Source organism: Rattus norvegicus, chromosome 20 (genome assembly GCF_021556685.1).
Source record: "Rattus norvegicus strain SHRSP/BbbUtx chromosome 20, alternate assembly SHRSP_T2T, whole genome shotgun sequence".
NCBI classification, from domain to species: Eukaryota; Metazoa; Chordata; class Mammalia; order Rodentia; family Muridae; genus Rattus; species Rattus norvegicus.
This window is the reverse complement of record NC_141553.1, coordinates 33,795,625-33,811,140: the sequence shown is the minus strand read 5'-3', so window position 1 is coordinate 33,811,140 and position 15,516 is coordinate 33,795,625. Positions and strand designations below refer to the sequence as shown.

General features: G+C 42.3%; 1 protein-coding gene across 4 annotated transcripts in view; it reads left to right on the top strand.

The window, feature by feature from the left end:
- Cep85l (centrosomal protein 85-like) overlaps window positions 1-15,516 on the top strand; it is a 177,692-nt gene that overhangs the window by 49,878 nt on the left and 112,298 nt on the right. Inside the window, exons 2-3 of one of the 4 annotated variants that reach the window (XM_087596738.1) lie at window positions 6,173-6,249; window positions 8,332-8,447. In XM_087596738.1, coding sequence (XP_087452864.1) covers window positions 8,411-8,447 — 37 coding nt within the window. In that variant the 5' untranslated portion in view covers window positions 6,173-6,249; window positions 8,332-8,410. Of the gene's footprint in view, window positions 1-6,172; window positions 6,250-8,331; window positions 8,448-9,249; window positions 9,595-15,516 lie in introns of those variants that run through there. The other 3 variants (XM_087596739.1, NM_001177829.2, XM_087596740.1) reach the window with 3 other exon arrangements.

The window sequence follows — 15,516 nt, the reverse complement described above, 5'->3', positions numbered from 1 at the left end:
ATGGGAAGAAAGAATCTGGGAGGAATTTCGAGGGCAGAAAACATGATCATAATTCATTGTATAAGAGGAGATTAAATTAAAAAATTAAAAGACATTCGGTATGAAACTCACAAGCTCAAGTTCTATCTTCCAGACTTCCTGTTACTCCCCACCCCCTGGGGTTTACCTAAATGTCCCTGTTGGTTATGAGTAATGGATGGTACACAGTACACTGGGGGCCCCCTCACTGGGCAATCCGCCAGTTCACTCGGTTGCTGCCTGAGGCTGTACTGCAGGCCTGGCCTTTTGCCAGTATTGAATCCGTAATCAAGGCATTTGAGTTCCACCCAGTCTCCTTTAGCTGACACCTTTCCAGGGGAGGCCAGCAATTAGCCCTGCAAAGCCGCCTTACTGCTGATAAAAAGTTTACCTCTTACCAATGAATATGTCCACACACACTCAGTAACCCTAGTAAGGAGGCCTCTAACCCCTGGATAAAAAAGGCAGCTGTCGGACACGTGCCTGGTGGCAGTGTCACATTACCAGGTAGGTACTTAGGGGCGACCCACCTCAGCCTCTGCCAGGGTTGGGGGGGTGGGGGTGGGGGCAGGGACGGGACGGGACTTGTACGCTCATCTGCTGACTACAGTTCACTTCCTATGAGACATTTTAAGCCATCTGTTCTGAGAGTTGCTGTGTGGGAAGACGAAAAGTCTTCTAAAAAATTAATGTGATAAAGCCCCAAATCAAAACTTAGGCAAATGTAGCGTAGCTGCTCTTCTCTGCTTTAATTTTCTGGAAAACAGCCCCAGGGACTGGAGATTGCAGCGGGTCTCTGCGCTGAGCAAACTCAAGGCCTTTTTAGGGCAGGCCAGGGTGGGATTAGATGTTCCAGGATACACTGTCCTCATAAGCCTGCCATGATCTGAAACTTACATCCTGGTTCTGGGCCAGAATCAGACTGACCTTCAAAGGACTGCAGAGAAAGCAGTGACATCTAGACAACTGCCAGGCAAATCCCGTCCGCCTGCCTCTCCAATCCTTCCTCCTCTGTGCCAAACACTCCAGGTTCCTTGCCCTCCATAACCCTCAGGGAGTCTAGACGTGCGTGCTGGTGGGATCTTACTAAATTGTATACCTTTGTAACACTGGGAATTTAAACACTAATCACCACGGCTTTGGTCTCAGTTGCAGACAATGTATTTCCGGTATCTTTACAACAAAATTAGCTCATTTAACTTTCTTGGGGTGGATGTGTGCGACAGAGCATGTATTATTTGAAAACCTTGCCTAATTATCCAAATATAGACGGCCAATGCAAAGCTTTTAAGGATTCCTGAACTAGGGTACTATTTGATAAATTAGTATCCATCGTATATAAAGATTTGTGATTTCTATCTTATCCTCTGCTGCATAAGCGGGAGTTAGGTTTTGAGGCTTTGCTCTTAGTGAACTCATGTCTGTTGGTCTCTAAAAGCATTACGATGAGGACTATGTTCAGGGGTAATTCTCATTCCCAATATGCAGTTCTATAATGGATGAGTCAAGGTACTTAAAAATCAAAACACCAGCTCCCAGTTTACAATAATTTTCTATAGATAAGTTAAAAAAAAAGAAAGAAAGAAAGGAAGAAAAGACCCGCTCAGCTGGCCCTCACGGCACATACCTTCAATCCCAGCATTCTAGAGGGTGAGGTAAAAGGACTGGGCTTAAGGTCAGCTTGCACTAGGTACCAGAACCTTGTTTCAAACCACTGAAAACCCCAACCACAGACTTAGTATCATTATTATGCCATAATTACTTTGTAGTTACGGGCATGTTTTGCCATGCTTGTATTTAAAATGATCTTTGAAAAGTTTGCTTATTTGTAAACCTAGACATCAGACTTCACAGATTGATTTTTTTTGTCAGGTTGAATGATTCCCCCAATGAGTACCTTGTTGATCAGGAATAAGTAATTAAGAGAGGTACCCATACTATAATAGGCCATGTGGACTGCAACATGAAGTGAACTGTCTTCTAGAAAATGTCCTTTGTTAAACAAGTGACATAGCTAAAAAGAGAGATGGTAAGTACCCATCTTTCATACCTGTCTCTCGTTTTAATTCTTTTACTCCACTTAGAGTCTCTACAATGAGATGAATAATTATGAGTATTTTCTATATAAATAGTCTGTTTTTGTGTGCTTTTAAATATATAATTATGAAAAAAGATAAGAAATTATTTTCTTCACATGCCTTCATATACATATAATTATATCTAGACTTAGCTTTGCTTTTCTGAGTCTGTTATTATACTTGTTAAAATTTCAGGCTCCTCTGATTGCACAGGAAAAGGGATCTACCATTTGAAGTAGCTCAGGTCCCTCAAGGGCTTGTTCCAATGATATTAGCTCTCTTCAAAATTCCAGAGATCCACACACTCCTCCCCTGTTCAGAAAATGCCCTGAAAACTCCTTGGAAAGAAAGCTTGCTCAAGTTAGTGTGGTGTGTGTGTGTGTGTGTGTGTGTGTGTGTGTGTGTGTGTATAATGTTGGTTTAAGACAGGGTCTCATTCTGTAACCTAACCAAGGCTGAAACTCACTATGAGGCCCAGGCTTAAACTCCTGGCAATCCTCCTGTCTCAGGATCACGAGTATAGGGATTTCTGGCACGTGCTAACATTGCCTGGCTTCCAAAGTTAACAAAATAAATTAACTCCTCTCCTGCTATCTGGAAGTACATTTTTATCATGAGAACTATCTTAATGGTTTTGCTATTTGAGTAGTGAAGTCAGAACCAATTAATTACTCTTAATTAACTAATTAAAATCCTGTTGGCATCAATGAATTTGATACATTTACAAGTTTGTGACGTGCTCCTGGAAGTACTTAGATAGCAGCAACTTAAAAAAAAAAAAAACAGGACAGCAACTCCCAGGTCCCACTCAGAAGTAGGCAGAACCTTCTTCCCAGGGGTTCATGGACAGCCAAGTGGAGTTTGGAAGCCTGTCAGTCTGGCCTGTCAGTCTGTCATCTCTCCTAAGTCTGCTTACTTCTGTTGGAAATTTCTGGAACTCTTTGCTACCAGGGTCTCTGGCTATGCTGCAGTTGCTGTCAGCTGCATTTCTTCTAACTCTCTTAGGTGTAGCAGACGCTGCTATTGTTTCTGTACCTAGAAAGAAGTCACCAAGTGTCTTTTCTGTTGCTCTGATAAGACACAACAAAAGCAATGTGAGGGAGAGGGATTTCTTCTGGTTCATGCTTCCGGGTTACAAGTCTCTGACAATGGGGAAGTCAAGGCAGTAGGAGCTTGAGACAGAAGAGAGTCATGAGTGTACACATGTTAGTGCTGGGTTTGCTTTTCTCCATTCTAACAATTCATTCCAGGATTCCAAGCCTAGGGAATGTGTGTCACCCACACTGGACGGGGTCTTTCATTATTTAATGCAATGGAGATAATCCCCTTGAGTATGCTCTAGGCCTGTCTCTCATCTTTATAATTCCAGATTTTGTCAAGGTAGCGAGACTAACAATCACAGGGAGGAAAGGTTTATCTGGTTTACAGCTCTTCCAGGGATGTAATCCACCGAGGTGGCGAAGGCACTTCAGGAGGAGCCAGTCACATCAGATCCACTCACAGGAAGCAGGACTTAAGCAGGAAGTGATGCAGTGTTATGAACCTTAAGGCCCGCCCTCAGCAACCCATTTCCTTCATCAAGGTTCCGCCTTCTAACTGATCAGTCACTTCCGAAACAGCATCACCAGCCAGAGACCTTGTGTTCAAACACGTAAACCTATGAGAGCAAGTTCACATTAAACCACAATGTACACTGTGGTTTGGTATACTGTACTCTCCTAGAAATATATTTTGTCACATCCTCATACCCTTTAGAAACACTGTTTACCTATTTGAAACAAATGAACCAAATCAGAATTCCTTTCTATCCTTCTCTTTTTCCTGGACCGTGTACATTTCATGCTAAAGGCAGCGAGAAGGTAGATGATAAGCTGTGGAAGACGTCAGTGCCAGGAAGCAGGACAGAAAAACAGGTCCAGACTGCACAAAAGGCTTGAAAAGGATTCCCTCCACCAAATAGAGCACAGTGTCGTCAGCGGGGGCTACGCATGAGAAAGAGTGGAGCCCTTCGCTATGTTCCTTGGTCAGTCACGCTGGAAATACCACAGAATTGCACAGCCTCCTCTTAGAAGCTGAGGGCAACCTTGTGGGTGGCAGGAGCTACAGACCGTCAGCCAACTGCATTCCCTACTCTGGGACATCAAGGTTTTTCCTGAGGGAAATCAGAGAGACACGACTTCAATATTGTCTCTGGGATTGATTCTTCCACTGCCCCGCCTCTGAAATCTTGAAACTCTTGTTCTCCTTTTGCCCTCGTTCGCGTTTCTGCCGCGTGTGCTTCTTTATTCTAACAGTGTCTGTTCTTTGATTGTAAAACCCCCTCCCCCTCCCCAGCTTTTCAGCCTTCTCTTGAGTTCGTCACTCTTTTCAGACAAGCGAGGTTCGTCAATCCTTCACTTCATTCTTCAGCCAATAGTCCTGAGTCTTGAGCCAATAGTCTTTAAGTGGCCATACTGCAGAACCCAGCTGGCCTTCTCTGCCACCCCCCTCCCCGGCTCTACCGCCCTGCTGTCCTCACATAGTGCCACAGACTAATGTTCCTGCTGGGATCCTAGCACAACTGTACACAACACTCAGGGATCCTATAATTAGGTCCTTCCTTCTCACATGTCATCAGAAGAATAAGCTTCTAATTTTTGTTTACATGCTAAGGAGCATGACCAGAAAAGATTGGTCCTCAGAGTCACACGGATCAGATTCGAAAGCTGGCTTTTTGAGTCTATTTTCTCACAACCTAGCATTTCTGGGTCTTTTTCCCCACCCTATCTGTAAAATGGAGTCTATACTAGCTCTTCATGACAGATCATTTTAAAGGTCACATAAAGTCTGTAGCTGTGTGTACAATAACGTAGACATTGAGATGTCGCAAACCATTGAAGTTTATAATTAAAGATTTTTTTCCTTCAGTAATTGTTGGTAACTCTACTCAGGAAATAGCCCCATTTACCACTCTGAACATTTTGACTGAATCCTACAAGCCTTGGGACATTTTGAATTGTTAAAACAATTCTCTTGTGAGCTAGTGCAGGTCAGCTCAGATGGGGTGTGTGTGTGTGTGTGTGTGTGTGTGTGTGTGTAGAATGTGTGCATATGTATCGTGTGTGCAGTGTGTTGGTTTGTGTGTGTGGTATGGTAGTTTGCGTGCAATGTGTATGTATGAGTATATCATGTGTATATATATATATATGGTGTGTTCAATGTGTGCATATGTTTGTATATAGTGTGTGCAATGTGTGTATATATGTGTATAGTCATGTAGTATGTATGTGTAGTGTATATAGTATGTGTATGTGCAATGTGTGTATAGTGTGAATGTGTGTAATATTTATAGTGTATGTGTTTGTTTATAGTGTATGCATGTGTGTGTGTATTATATACATATTATGTGTATGTATTGAGTGTGGTGTGTATAGTGTGTGCGCTATGTGTATATGTATAGTGTGTGGTGTGTGTACAGTTTGTGTATGTGTGTATTATGTGCAGTATGAGTATAGTGTGTGTAGTGTGTGTGTGTGTGTGTGGTATGTGTATATAGTGGGTATATGTGTATGTATAGTGTATGTGTGTGTGTAGTGTATGGATGTAGTGAGTGTGTGTGGGGTGTTTATAGTAAGTGTATGTGTGTGTATATGAGTGTGCAGTGTATGTATACTGTGTGTGTTTAATGTATGTGTAGTGTGTATATGTGTAGTTTGTGTGTGCATTGTATGTATATGTGCATGTGGTATGTGTATAGTGTGTGTAGTATGTATGTAGTGTGTAGTATGTGTGTGTTGTGTGTGTGTGAATAAAGGCATGAATTATTTTCTTGAACCCCACAGTTTTGTACATTCTGTATAACCTCCAGTATTTGAAAAGGAGGACAGTAAGGGAAGTGTTTGACTCCTTAAACACCATCAAAGCCGCTGTCCACTTTTTACCGTAAGTGATCTTTCTGCTTTTCATAAGCTCTGTAACATGAGTTGGTGACTACACGTTCCTGGGTCAAAGCTGTCAGGACAAACAGTTCCAGTAAACACGGATGGCCCCTTTGGAGACTATCTGTTGACTGAATCCTGTCCTCTTATCCCCTTCAGGAGCCCGAGAACTGTGCCAGTGTTCTCCAGTTTACGCAGTGGATACCACAGTCCGATTCGAGTCAAAGGCTGAGGAGGTACAGTTCATTTTCTGTACCTCCCGGGACCAGAAACTTGAAATGAAGTGTTCTGGCTTTGTCCGTGCATGCTATCCGGCCATCTCTCCCAACTTTCCTTCCTCAATTTTGGTAGTACAGACTGCAATACCCACACGGGGAGCTCAGGGAATCACAGCGTAGATGAATGCTACTATTGACCTCGCCCTGGAGAGCTGGGTAATTATTTCTCAATAGTATTTCACCATGATTCCTGAGCTAATTAGTAACCACAAATGGCCAGGAAAGGGATCCAAACGGTGCTTTACTTCGTTCGGACTCATGTGTATACAAAACAAATCTAAACATTTATGTCCTCTAGCAACTGATTTTGCCTTAGCGAGACAAAGCAGTGAGACCCCCAGCACAAATCTTCAAGTCTCTGTTACAATCCCAGATTATGAGGACATTAAGGTACGAGAGTTAAGTAACCCACTTCTCTTCTGTTCACTATTGGATTAATGACTTCTATGTATTAGGAACCAAATACGATTTTTTTAAATCCAGCTTAGAAAAGTGTTCTTAGTTTTGTTGAATGATCATTCGAGTCATAACAATATACACAAGATTGAATGACTTGCAATTTCTCTTCTGGGAGAGCTTACAACTTACAGTCATTGATATGACCTTGACACACCAGAAATTTCTAGTTATAAGGATTTTAGACTTCATCCATGAATTTTTTCAATGTATTGGTAATCATTTTTGAGGAACTATTGCAATTATTTTTTTTGTTGACAGTTTTTCCTAGCCATTATTCATCTTGTTTCCATAGACTATATAGGTTTGTAAATTGAATGATCCTTGACATTTACGTTAAGAGATTTTATTATAGTATTAAAAAATCACCTTTACCCATTGTTATAGCCTTCTTCAGCTTTCTTGCTGCTTGTCCAAACTGGTAAGTTTGAATAAGAAAAAAAAAGTAAGAAAATTCAATGTGTCAACCCAGAGATTTGTATCACCTTTATGAATGTACCATTTATCTTTCATCTAAAATATCTTATTATTGATGTGTATGTGTGTGTGTGTTGGGCTGCATGTACATGTATCCCATGGTGCAGAGGCAAGAAGTGATCAGAACTGGAGTTCTAAGTGATTATGAGCTGCCCTGGGTGGGTGGTAGGAGTTGAACCCAGGTTCTTTAGAAAAGTAGCCATCTGTCCAGCGCCAATAATGTCTTTATAAAACTTTTTTTCTCTAGAAATTTCACACAATGTTTTTTGATTATATTCATCTCCATTTTCCCCCTAACTCCTACCAGTTATACACAATGATGTCTTTAATATTTCTTTTAAACCAAGAGATTTGTTGGGCATTAATTATAGTTTTTAGAATCTACCTATACCTTCTTTTTCTTCCTTCCTTCCTTTTCCCCCTTTCTTTCCTAGATAAGGCTTCATCATGTAGTTTAGGCTAGCCTTAAACTATGGTAATCCAGGTTTCTATTGAACTCCTGGTTCATTAGTTTCCATCAGGTGCTGGGATTACAGGTATGCACTACTACGCTGTACCAACATTTAATCATTTATATAAAAGTAAAGAGTTATATCTATTTCAGTAGCATAAGATTGTTTTCATCTCTAATGAATGGTAAAATTGTATGTGTACCAAATAATTTATTAAAATAAATTTATGATACAAGCAAACATTCGACTTGAATACCTATTTTATTTATTTATACATCCAGTGTTGCATAAAAGTTACTTGGACAAACAGGTTTGTGAGTTTAAAAAGTTTAAGAATCCTTAAGCTACTGGACCTATCTTTCTTTCATTTTCTTTTTTTCTAGAAAGCACAGGGGAGGCCGAGGCAGGAGAACCAGGAGTTTGAGGGAAGCCTGAACTACACATCAAGTTTCCAGCCAGTTTGAGCTCTTTGTTAAACTAAAAATCACGAAAAGATTATGTGTAGATATAGTATTTTTACTTCTGATGTTTTCCTTCGTGGAACTTTTAATACTTTTTTTAATCCATCCTTTTCATGTGTCATAATTAATAAGATACATTTTTAAATCAGAAAAGAACCATCACGTTATACTTTCATATTTCTGTCACCTTCTAGCATCGGAGTCATTTGACACTTGACCAACAACATCTCAGGATTTGAAGAAATAACTGTAGGTCTACCGGAAGGAGACTAGATGTACAATCACAGCTTGGTACATTTCAGCAAGTGTGGTGAGTTATAGAACGAATTTCTAAATTAAAGTCTCACAAGTTTTAAGTAGTGTTTTCCTCGGTGGGGGGTGGGGTACATAAATACTAAGCTTTCATTAGCTGTTTCCACAACAGGAAAAGCATCACTGGTCTCAAAGCCTAAGGGACCTGCCCTCTGGGTTGCTTCTGATTGACATGCTGAGCACAAGGCCTGCCTCCTGCTACGGTGGTTAACTGTGTTTAGTTTGTATCTAAATTTTCGAAAGATTATATTGCCAACAAGAGTAATTTCAAGAGGATGCGGTATCCTTTTGTTTTTTTCTCAGGATGTCTGCTCCTGGGAAGGCTGGGAACTAAAGTGGAGCAGGGCTCCAAGATGCGGGAGGCAGGGACGACCTCTTTTCTATTCCTACCGTGATCCATAAATGGTGCTTGTGGAATGCATAACGACAGTTTTAATTCTGATTTCCAGTCTGATCCACAGCCCCTGTTAGATTTGGCCTCTTAGTATTGACCAGGGGTGGTGCGGTTGAAGGGACTACTCTCACCTTTTCTAACCTTGTCCCAAGAAGACAGGGTTTGGGATTAAATTTGGCCCCTCTTTCAGCTTGAAGGTAGCAGGATGGAGAAGTAGGGAGGCACCAGAGCTGCCTCTGATGATCACCGCAAGCTGTGGGCTATAGGTCTTTGGCTCGCCGAGAGCGTCCCAGGCTCCGCCTTGAGACTCCGCCCCCAGCCCCTCCAGGCCCCGCCCCCAGCTCCTCCAGGCCCCGCCTCTCCGGGCCCGGCCCGCTTGCCTTGGGTTGTGCCGGGCGGAGGGGGCTTAGAGAAGCCGCAGCGGCAGATTTTGCTCAGAGCCCCGGAGCCTGGGACCGCGCCGCCGTCACCGGGGAGCTGCTCGCTTCCCCGGCCCGGGCCTCAGCGCAGCCGGCTGGGCCATGGCAGCCACCGCGCTCCGGGGCCATCGCTGAGCAGCCGTTAAGCCGCACGCCCGGGTCCGGTCCGCGCCGCCGCGGCCCAGGCTCCGCTCAAGTTTCCGCCCAGAAGCCGAGGTGACTGCGGGCCCCAAGCTCCAGGCTCGCCCGCTCGCCCGCTATGTGGGGCCGTTTCCTGGCCCCGGAGGCTGGCGGCCGGGACAGCCCCGGCGGGGCCCGCAGCTTCCCTGCGGGTAAGGAGGACTGTGGGCGGGTGGGGTGGCGGCCGCCTGGGCTTCTCGGGAGTCCGCGCCCTCAGGCCTGCGACCCCCGCGGGGTGACAACTCGGCCCTTCTGGGCCGCTCGGCCGGGCTTTGTTGTCCCTCGTGTGGTGTGCGTGGCTGCTCCACGCGGGACGCGGGGAGGGAAGGTCGCTGCGATGTCGACCGCAGCCGCTGCTCCAGAGACGCTGCCGAGGACTTGGTCGGCGTATGAGACCCCGGAGGAGGCGGCAGCTCTTAGAAGGCAGGTCGCATGGCTGCCAGGGGCCTCCTGGGTCCCATCGGAACCCAGCCACCTTCGAGATGCGGGGCTCAGGGAAACTAGGGGGTTGCAGCTTTGCGGTGGTGGTGGTAGGGGCTGTTAGAATCAGACAACCATTTCATGCCTGTATCACCCAGAAGTTGTGTAGGAACCACTAAATTAGAATAAATCTTCCCCTAACGTGGAGTAGAAAAAGAAGGGTTGGCTATCACAAGTTATCTAATGATGACAGTCCTAAGGGCACTTTAATCTTAACTGAATCATGAATCCCTTTGAAAAGCTGAAAGATACATAGATATTTTTCTTCTCCCCTAAGAGAAACGGGCTACTTATCCTTACGCAGAATTTCTCCTAAAAATTTAGGGATTTTTGGGGACCCACGGGTGGTAACCCTGTTCTACAAAGTGTTTGAACTTGACTTGTGTGACTTAGAGGCAATCATGTACATTTTGCGAAACTGTTTGAAAAGAAGCATTTTGAAGGAGTCCTTTTGTGACATTCTCTGCCTTTTCGAAGTACCAGGCAGGCACATTGCTACTGAAATTTTAAACAGTGCAATTCTGCGAGTTTAAATTCTAAACTATCAGTGGTTCTCAACCTTTTAATGCTGCGAACTTTAGTACAGGTCATCATGTGGTGATGTCCCCAAACCATAAAATTATTTTCATCGCCACTTCAGAACTGTAATGGACCCCGAAAGTCGTGACCCAGAGGTTGAGAACCATTGGTTTAGAAATGTGTGACGTCTATGTCTGTATATATGTGTGTACGTGTGTGTACGTGTGTGTGTGTGTGTGTGTGTGTGTGTGTGTGTATGGTTTGAAATTATTTTCTTATACTTTATTCTCTTATATACCCTGCCGTAATAGTTTTAGAAGTAATAGAGATTAGAATAGCCATGAATTTAGTAAAAATATATGCAGGGAATTACTTTCTAAACTATTTACTGGCTGCCTTCAAGAGTAGACAGAGAGACATTTACTCAGAGAGATGCTTACTCAGATGTTGCAGGGCCTGGCGTGGAAGTCGCTTTAGTGAGGAAGAAGATACTCAGTATCCCTGGGGACCAGAAAGAGTTTCCTTCTATCCATATGTGTCAAACCCATCTGTGATGTCTTTGTAACCTAACCCCTAAAATCTTACTGGCGGTAATGGCCTGTGATGGCAGTACCATCTGAGAAGCATTGTATCCATTTTTCCATTGTTTTCTAAGAGAGCATTTTAGAGTTAGAAGTTAAATAATTGAAAGGCAGTTTCTAGACATTTACTATCCCTAGAATACAGAGGAAGAAAGTACTTTAAAATAATATTCAGATTTAAGGGATGTGGACAAGAGAAATCTTTATAAAACTATGTGTTCTAAGAGTTGACAGCAGTTAAGTCATAATTCACAGTACTTCTTTCCAGTGAAAGTGAAAAATTTTATCTGTATACTGAGTGTGGATTATTTTTATAGTAATGGTGATATAATTATTTTTCTCCTTGAGCCAATATAAATGCTAAAATTATTTAAAATTAATTTTATAAGTTATTTAGGTAACCAAGTGTCGCATATCTAGCAAATGATCTGATAGTCAAGATAACTTATAGGTTGGTTCATTTGGAAAGCTTTTTCTTACAAATCTGAAGAAAGTCTGTGTCTTGGAAACACTGTATAACAAATATACCCTTTGGTTAATTAAGCAATTTTAGGGTCTATATGAAGATAACAAAGAAAAACCAGTCTTCCTCCCCACTCCCTTTTCTGAGTACCTTAGCCCAGGCTGGCCTTTAACACAAAATTGCAATGTAGCCAAGACTGGCCTTGAGCTACTGATCCTGCCAAAACCTCTTAAAATGCTGGAGCAATCACAGACCTGTGACATCTGCCAACCCAGCCTCCTGATGGAGTTTATTAGCAGTCTGTTTGGTTCTGAGATGGTAAATAATTCTCTGATATTAAAAAGAGTCTGCCTTTGTATGCAAGAAGTTAATTAATTCTGGGTGTTCTGAAACTGGTTTATGCAAATATGTAATTGACTAATGGGAAAAGCAAAAGTAATAAGAGTGTTGGCTTTCTGCAGTGGAAAGGAAGTTGCTGCCGCAGGGACATTTAAGGATGTAACAAATGGGAACACTATGGATTCTTTAGAAACTACTAAGAAGTGTCTCCTCTCTCCCTCTCTCTCTCTCTCTCTCTCTCTCTCTCTCTCTCTCTCCCTCTCTCCCTCTCTCTCTCTCTCTCTCTCTCTCTCTCTCTCTCTCTCTCTCTCTCCCTCTCTCTCCCTCTCTCTCCCTCCCTCTCTCTCTCTCTCTCTCTCTCTCTTTTGAATTTAGTTGTGTTTTTTCTTTATCCAGTTTTTCAGGTTTATGGCTAACCTTGTTCTGAGTAAATAAAAAAAAAAAACAAAACCAAACTAAAATGAGTGTTTTCTTACATTTCCATGCAAGGTCACATAAAGTCCTCCCCCACACTTAAAATATAGCTAGATGGCTACTTTAAAATTGAGTAAGTGGTGTTTCTTTTGACTTTACACATTATCTAAAGAATATCTTATAAAAATTAATTTTGAATAATTTTGACTTGAATGAATGTATTTGAAATCACTCTTTGTCAGAGTGTAAACTAGTATCAGAGTTGATTGAAAGATGGATATATTTTCCTTAGGCTTTTGAAATCTAGGATTAGACAGTGATATTTTGAGTGCCTCTACTTACAATAAATATGCTCCTTAAAATAGAACACACACATACACACACAGTTTTCTTTTGTTTGAGACAGGGTCTAAATATGTAACCCCTTGGTCTCAAACTTAAACTAATCCTCCTGTGTCAGGCTTTTAAATGCCGAGATTACAGGTATGAGTCACCATTCCAAGTTTTGCAAGACACATTCAAAACTTAATATATTCCAACCCTTAAAATATTTTGGGGTAGAATATTATACTTTTAAACCATGCTAAAAATGTGACTTGCACAGTGCTACTTGTTCATTGCCTTGAGCTGTGGATTTGCATCTTCAGAGTTGATGCATCCCTTACACGCTGCCCAGTGATGTCATAATGGTAGTGGTCATAGATTACAACAAGGGATGCTTTCTGCTATGGTTTGGAGTTAGATGCACCTCAGAGCACTCTGGTAACAATGAGAGGTAACAACACTGCCAACTAAACTCAAGTGGACATGTTCTTTCATAGCAGTCATTTGGTGTGAGGGCGAATCACAACCTGAGTGATGACTTTTGTGAAATGAACTTGATTAGTAATTGGAATTTAATCACTACTTGGATTGACTGAAGCTGGTTTATTACTCTGAGGTCAGGAAATAAATGGTGAGTTGAGCTGATGACACCTATTGAAAATATGGACGTTGTGAACAGAAAGGTTCTAGTTACAGTATTTCTGTCTGTAAGAAATATGTACCCCGAGAAGATAATTAAGACTTGCAATCTCTTTAGATACTATTTTACTGAATTATAACTTACTTAGTTCTTATGAATTATGCATTAAATAAGAAGAATGTAGTCACTCACGTAATATTGAAACCCCAACATATTAACTATTATGACTGTTTTGAGGATTTTCATATTTTCTGCTTTAATCTTTAAAAATATTCAGAGGAGAGCAGTTGATTGTGGAAGATCATTAATTATGAATAGAAGTACTGGCCTTAGTGCCACATGCTTTTAATCTCAACAGAGTGGTAGAGGCAGTAGGATTGTAGTCTGTTCAAGGCCAGCTAGGTTTACGAGTCCCAGGCCAGTCAGGACTATATCTTGAGATGCCGTCTCAAGAAACTTAAAACCAGACCAAATCAAAACTCCACACTTAATCACCTCCCACAAACAAAACACAGAATAGGAAGGACCACCATAATAATGCCAAATTGCTTTGTGTACCTACTTATATTTTATTTTGCCTATTTTTATTTGAAGTAGACTATCATAGCTGTCTAGCATGGTGCTTTCTACCTAGATATGTGTTTTTGTTAGTAAATATTAGCCATATGCCAGGCTTTGTACTATGCCATGATGCTAGACCATTGAACTACTATGCCATTGAGCCAGAAAGTGAAAGTCTTTGCTGTAGTGGAACTTACACTCCCGGGTGGAGTGCAGTAAGGAATACATAAGAAGCTGGTTCAACTGGCGTTGCTTACTGGGAAGAAAAGGAAGCCAAAAGGTATGGGCAGAATAGCGTTGAGCAGTCTGGTCAGAGAAGGTGCTGACCTGCGTCACATGAGAGGTGTATGGGTTCCAGGGTGGGGCTTAGTTTCAGGAATATCAGAACCCAAGCAGTCCTGAGTTTGATGAGCAGGGATGTGAGGTGAAGAGTGCCTGATGGCAATGCAAGACTGGCATACCAGGTCTTTTTTGGGATTAATTTTGGTTTACTGTTGTTTGAAACAGTGTCTCAGTTATGTATTCTTGGCTGGCCCACTTGCTCTGTAGACCAAGCTGGCTTCAAACAAAGATCCACTTGGCCTCTGCCTTCCCAGGCATCAGAGGCATGCATCACCACACTAGGTTGGATTTTATTCTGTCTGTGAAAGGAAATTCCCCAAGTAAGGGCAATTACACATAGCGCTTGAAGCTGGCATCGCTTTGTGTACTAGGGACAGGTAATGGACATTCTCCGTTATGTTTATAAATCACATGTTGATTGTGGAGGGGAAGAAATTGTGAAAAGGGAGAAGCAAGAATAGCAATGAAAAAGCTGGCTTTTGATACCATTGTTGTTAGTAGATAAGAGATTTAGATTAGGGCAGTTAGATGAGGTTTTGGGAGAAGAGAACAGGTTCAGAATGTTCGTGAGAAATGAAGCTCTTAGGATTTGCTGATGGTTTGGAGGGGGCAGACAAAGGGAAGTGAAGGCAGGTGAGTTCCTAGTTTAGCTTCAGTCAGTGTAGTGGCTTGTGGCTGCATTTTTCTGCAGTGTGAACTGTTGGAGGTGGTGAGGAGTACTGGGGAAGGTTAAGTGTGAAGTCTGAAGTCTGTTTTAGAGTTCAGGTGAGATATCGAGTGGGAAGATGGTATATAAGTATAGGCCACTGTGGATGTCACTGGGTCTGGAGAGATAGGAGTTACTTGTGTATAAATGGTATCAATTACGGGAGCTGGGTGAGTCACATGGAGAGATTATAGAAAAGATAGCGGGGAATACAGAGCAGAAGCCAAAAGACTAAGCTCTGAGACACCAGTGTTTCTGATCAGATACAGGAAAATGAGTACTCAGAGAGATTAAGCAAGAGAAGCCAGGAAGGATTGGAGTAGAATCGGAGAATGTGCTGTTTGATCATCAAAGGCTCCTGTGTTTATGGCAATTTCATATAGGTCAGAAGGAAATGGTTGAAGGCTACTGACCACTGTTAGTAGGGGTTTAAAAATACTAAAGTGGCAGAAATTAGTTCATTTCCTTGCATAGAGATTGAGTGTTTAAAAGCATTGGAGTCTTTAAGCTAAAGACAATACCTCCCTGGGCTTGCTGGTGATCTCTTTCAAAGTAGAGAAGTGTCCAGGGTTTGCCTAGGACCGAAGAGTTTCTTGGGATGGATGCCTTTACTGACTGCTATTTCTCCGAGTATCTGCCTGCTGTTAACTGTGTTCCTTCCCATTGGAATAGGAGATATCTCCTCCCTCCCTCCCTCCTTCCCTC